The following is a 5414-nucleotide window of genomic DNA, read 5'->3' on the forward strand; positions in this document are numbered from 1 at the left end:
CCGGTCTGATCGAGAGATAGAGCGCAGGGCGAGCACCCCTTCCGCGCCGCCCCGCGGGCCGGGGTCGCCGGCGGCGAGAGAAGCGCGCTCCCCGCGCCCCGGGCGATGCGGCGCCGGCGGGGGACCCCGGCTCGGCGGTGACACCGCCCGCCCGCCCGCCCGGCTGGGGTTTTGTTGCCGCCGCCGCCGCCGCCCGCCAAGGCGCCCCGCTGCTCCGCGCGCCCGCCCGCCAAGTGCCGCGGCCACTCCTGTCAACCGGCGAGCCCGCTGCTCCGGAGACCGAGTTAGAGGGGGGCGTGGACGAGGCACGCTCGCGCCGGCAGCCAGCGCGGCTCGCCCACCCAGCGCCCGAGGAGCGGCGCGGCGCGGCGCGGCGAGGCGAGGCGGCGAGGCGCGGCTTCCCCGGCAGAGGGCGAGGGAGCAGCCCGCCGGCGGTCGGCGTCGGGAGCGGCTCCGGCGGGGCCGGCGCCAGCATGGTCCAGCAGCGGAGCGCGAGGAGCCGGGCGGCCGAGGCCAAGCGGGAGGTGTGCCCCAAGGAGGGCCTGCTGCTGCCGCCGGACGCCAAGGGCGAGCCGGGCTGGTGCAAGACGCCCAGCGGGCACATCAAGCGCCCCATGAACGCCTTCATGGTCTGGTCGCAGAACGAGCGGCGGAAGATCATGGACCAGTGGCCGGACATGCACAACGCGGAGATCTCCAAGCGCCTCGGCAGGCGCTGGCAGCTGCTGCAGGACTCGGAGAAGATCCCCTTTGTCAAGGAGGCGGAGCGGCTGCGCCTCAAGCACATGGCCGACTACCCCGACTACAAGTACCGGCCCAGGAAGAAAGGCAAGATGGGCGGCACCAAGCCCCGCCCGAGGGTCCCCGTGAAGATCAAGCCCTCCTCGGTCCTCGGCCGGGTGGCCTCCGCCAGAAGGCAGCCCCCGAAGCCAGGCCCCAGCGCCGACAGCCAGGCGGGCCCTTCGAGTCCGGAGCTGGAGGACGACCCCCTGGAAGCCCGGCTCTTGGAGGCGTCCTTTGACGACAGTCCGAAAACCCCCAGCAAGGAACTGTGGCACGTGCTCCCGGCCACCGGAGAGAAAGGCGGCTGGGCGGCCGGCGCCGGGGAGCCCAAGGGCCATGAGGCAGGTGTGCTGGCCAAGCCCTTCTTGGAGCCGGCGAGATCTTCCGAGGTGTCTTCTCCGGCATCCACCCGGTCCCCTCCCTCTTCCTTTGCTTCCTCGGACGAAGAGTTGGAGGAAGAGCTCCTGAATTTCCTGCCCGGCCGTGCCCAGCCCAGCATGGCCTGTGGCACTCCGGACTGGTCCATCTTCGACAAAGACCTTGACCTCTTTCCTTTGGGTGCCACCTCTCACTTTGAGTTCCCGGATTACTGCACCCCCGAGGTGACTGAGATGATCGCAGGGGACTGGCTGATGTCTAGCATCTCGGACCTGGTCTTTACCTTCTGAGTCCCACCAGGTAACTCTCGCTTCTCCGCAATCAGGTTGTATCAAAAGACAAAAAACAAACAACAAGGACAAACAAGATTGAGAGAGAGATTGAGAGAGAGAGAGAGAGAGAGAGAAGAAAAAACCCAGCTGTTTACATGCAGGAATCAGGTATCTTCATTTTCTTGCCTTGGCTGCATTGAAAGGCGAGCGTCCCGTTGCCCATCCCCCACCCGGCACACACCCACTTTGCCGGCAGCCGGCGTGGCGTGGCGGGGCTGCTCTTCTCATCGTCTCTCACCCTTACAAGCCCCAGCGAGCTCCAGGCTTGGCGCGGTGTTTATTTACCCATGAAATTTGACTGTCTAATCAGGTTTTTCATTGCAGCCCTCTCCAGCCGCCCCCCTCGTCCTCGTCCTCGCAGCTGCTTCCCAGCTCGGCCGCCATCCGTGGCTGAGAGACTCCCCCTCCACCTCCGCCTCGACCCCCCGACATTGCCTCTTCCTTCGTCCTCCGCTGCCCACGTTCCCTCCCTCCGGGTCCTGCTCCTCGCACCTTCCGGTTCTGTCCCCTAGGGTGTCCACGTCGCCCGGCTTCCACGTCGGTGCCGTGCCGACACAGGTCCTGGGGTGCTCTGCCAGTGGTTCGTTTTGCCCCCCTCTCCCTTCCGGGATCCACGTGCCGTGGCTCCCGGGGAAAGGAGAAGAGAAAAGGTGCCGGTCCGCTTGCCGCCCGCCTCGAGACCGGTTGGCAGCCTGCTGGGCTCCGGTGCCCGGCGTGGATGGGCAGAGCTTCCGGGTCCTCATTTTATGAGACTTTTGTGTTGCCAGTGCACGGAAACCCGCAGCTGAACTGGGGTGGGGAGCCCTCGCTTTGGGGGAAAGCAAAGTTGCGCGCACGTGGTACGCACGTGGATCCGAGGCGCATGCATGCAGTTCCCTCGCATGGAGCAGCTTTGCTCTCCTCCAAAAGGCCCCCCTGCTTTCTTCTTGCCAGGGGGGTGCCACAGGCTGAGGCAGGGGCCCCCCCTTCATGCCGGCTGCGCGCAGACGTTCCCTCTGCCACTCCCTCTGCTCCCACGTCCCAGCCTCTCTCGGTCGTGGCCACCCCCTCTGCACGGGGAGGAAAGGCTGCTCCCGGGGCCCTGGAAGGGATGCTCTGTCTCGGAGGCCCACCTGGAAAGGGCAGGACACCCCCATCCTTGCCCTCGCAGGGCTGTGACTTTCAGTGAAGGTCACAGCCAGCTGCCCTGGAGAAGCGTCGCCTGCCGGAGTAGCGAGTGCAGGGTGGGAGATGTCGCAGCCAGGTCTCCCTTGCCGGCTTGCAGCGGAGGGGTCTGCCGGCCGGGCAGTCTTGTTGCCATCACACCTGCTCTCTGCGGGGTCCTTTCCAGCTTCGCTTGCCAGCCGGAGGCCGACGCAGGCTGGGCCAGGGCAGCCCTCGCAGCCTGGGAAGCGTCTGCCAGGGAAGGGCCTGGCGCGACCACGGTGGGAGCGTGCCCAAGAGGCGAGGCAGAGGTCGCTGCTGAAGCAGCTCTCCTTGTGAAGCAGCAGGAGAAGGCGAGCAGAGCTGCTTCAGGGCCTGGCCCTTCCGCCTGGAGTCACGGGATGGGGGAAACCGGTTTCTGGCACGGGAATGCCAGGCTGGCATCTCCTGGGAGTTCCAAGCATCTCTGGGAGCCATACGATGGAGCGGTCCTGAAGGACTGGCCTCTTTCTGGAGTCGGGTGCTGGGAAGGAGTGGGCACCCCGATGCAGCCCACCCCACTTTGAAACCTGTTTAGTATGGGTGGCTTCCCTCCTCCGGGAGGTTCCAGGAATTCCGAATACGCAGAGCTCCAGAGCAATCCCTGCTTAATCTCGCTGGGCACCTTGCAGAACTGGGGTTCCCAGGGAAGCCGCAGCCAGCCGTTGAGCCAGCTTAGCCTTCCAGCATGCACAAGTCTTCATTCCGCGTATCAAAAAGGTTCGATTTTCCAGAAACTCACTTCACCTTCCCCAAATATGGGCACGCCCATGCCACAGTTTAAATGTGATTTAAATAGAGCTTTCCTCCTGCAAGGCACTCTGGGGAGTGTAGTTTTTGGGGAGGGATGCTTCAGCGGCATTCACGAGTGCTCCGTCAAACGGCAGCTCCCAGGATGCCACAGGACAGGCCGCGGTGGCAACGGTGCCCCCAAAACAGCCATATCCCCAGAAAGCGTTTTCACGCATGAGTCTTGCATTGCCCTCTGAGGCTCTTTGGGGCTCCTCGGGTTGCGTCTGCGACTGTTTCCAATGAGCAACAGAATTCCAGGGACGGAGGGGAGGCGTTTGGCAGCAAATGTGCATCCTGGCCAGAGCAGAATCACAGAGCCGTTCAGGAGAGAGGGCCGTGGAGGAAGCCGCCTTAATGGGATGCGTGCAACTGACTGCATCACCAGTGGCCACGGCGTGGAAGGTGCGCAGTGCAATCGTTCAGCTGCTCCGGAAGGAGGGGCTGCCATGACAGCCTGCAGATGAGCAAGGGGAGAGGAGGGCCAGGGTGTGGTGCCGCCGGCAGCCTCAGCACAAGTTTCTTTCCCTCAGCGCCTTTTGCTAGGAGATGGAGGCCTGGGGGCAAGGCAAATTACTTTCCCTCTTTCCTGGAGCCCGGTCACGGTCACGCCCCTTCCCCAGCTGGGATTACCATTTTGGGGTTGAAAGCCCATCTTTTGTTGGCTGAATTAGCGCCCGCTGGATTCAGACACTCCAGTCACCCACGATGAAGGGCTGAACATGGGTTGTCCTTGAACTGCTGCTGAAACAGGGTTGCCACATCACTCGAGCCACCTTGGTTATTCAGATTTTGCCCGGAACTGAATTCGGGATGGAGGATGTTGTGGGGCGGGTGTGCGTGCGCGCAAAAGTGGTATTTCTGCTGCAGCTCCCAGATGCGGTGCATCGTCCCGGCCAGCCCTGTGCCTGTAGGTTGCCAGAGAGATTTCCCCACCTTTTCATGGGCAACCTGAATTAGGGAATTAGGCCACGGCAAGCCAGTTCGAGGTGGCCAGGGCGTGTGGCCTCCATCCTGCCCCCTGAACCTATGGCTGCGTTCCTCTCTGGTGGCCTTCAGAGTGCTGGATGATAATTCCCACAATCCTAGATGAGCACCTGGCCACTGGCCTGTACCTTCCATTGTCCCTGACCACTGAGCAGACTGGCTGGGGCTGTTGGGGGTTGTAGTCCAAGCGCTAGGGTTGGCCCCAGGGTAGGGGAAGCTGATCTAAGGAAGACCCAGGACAAGATGGATGACATTCTGTGCCTGCCAATGACTTGTTCACAATTTCAAAGAAATCCCAGTGTTGGAAGGGGTCTCAGAGGTCATCTAGTCCAACCCTTCTTGGCACAGACTGTGTGCTTCAGGGTGCAGTTAAAGCGTCCCTAACCTTGCCGCCTCTGCCTGAATACTTGCAGTGAAGGAGATCCTATTCTTAAGAAACTTTTCCCAGCCCTGAGAGGACCCTTCTTTGCCATGCGCTCTTTGATCCATGCGCTCAGAAGCCGGGGCAGCTGCCCTGTGATCCCGGCAAGTCCAAAGAGGTGCTGGGGAAGGTGTGGTGAAAACTGAGGCTGCCAGCTTCGCCTGCCTCCTCTTGTGTCTGTTGCACTGGAAATTAACTGGAGAAGGCTTCACCTCCAGAACTAGAGAAGGCCCCCTCCCCTCCCCTCCCCTCCCCTCCCCTCCCTATACTTCCCATCACAGAAAGAGAGAAAAGATAGGTCCATACTTAATTATATTAGCTTTGGGCACTACCCTATACATGTTGAGAAGGTATTCCAATATATCCTATACATTAGAATACTGGGAGCTGTAGGACTTTGCCCCCCCCCCCCCCCCCCCCCCCCACATAGGATAGTGCCCTTAATCTGTGAGTCACCAACTGCCTTGGAAAGGCGCATTTGCAGAGTTTTGTACTCTGTCCATGCACAGAGGCACTCATTCTCACGTTTCTAAAAATGATGG

At 62.0% G+C, this 5414-nt stretch overlaps 1 protein-coding gene across 1 annotated transcript; it reads left to right on the plus strand.

Moving 5' to 3' along the window:
• The first annotated feature begins 461 nt into the window (after positions 1–461).
• Positions 462–5113, plus strand: SOX12 (SRY-box transcription factor 12). The gene has a single exon (XM_044455227.1). The coding sequence runs from the start codon at positions 474–476 to the stop codon at positions 1449–1451; it is 978 nt and encodes a 325-aa protein (XP_044311162.1). The 5' UTR covers positions 462–473; the 3' UTR covers positions 1452–5113.
• The last annotated feature ends 301 nt before the right edge of the window (positions 5114–5414 follow it).

This window comes from Varanus komodoensis, unplaced genomic scaffold, assembly GCF_004798865.1.
Source record: "Varanus komodoensis strain SLA01 unplaced genomic scaffold, ASM479886v1 scaffold8, whole genome shotgun sequence".
NCBI lineage: Eukaryota > Metazoa > Chordata > Lepidosauria > Squamata > Varanidae > Varanus > Varanus komodoensis.

Excerpts from the sequence above, each read along its gene's own strand:
- SOX12 (XM_044455227.1), top strand. The coding sequence starts at position 474 with ATGGTCCAGCAGCGGAGCGCGAGGAGCCGGGCGGCCGAGGCCAAGCGG.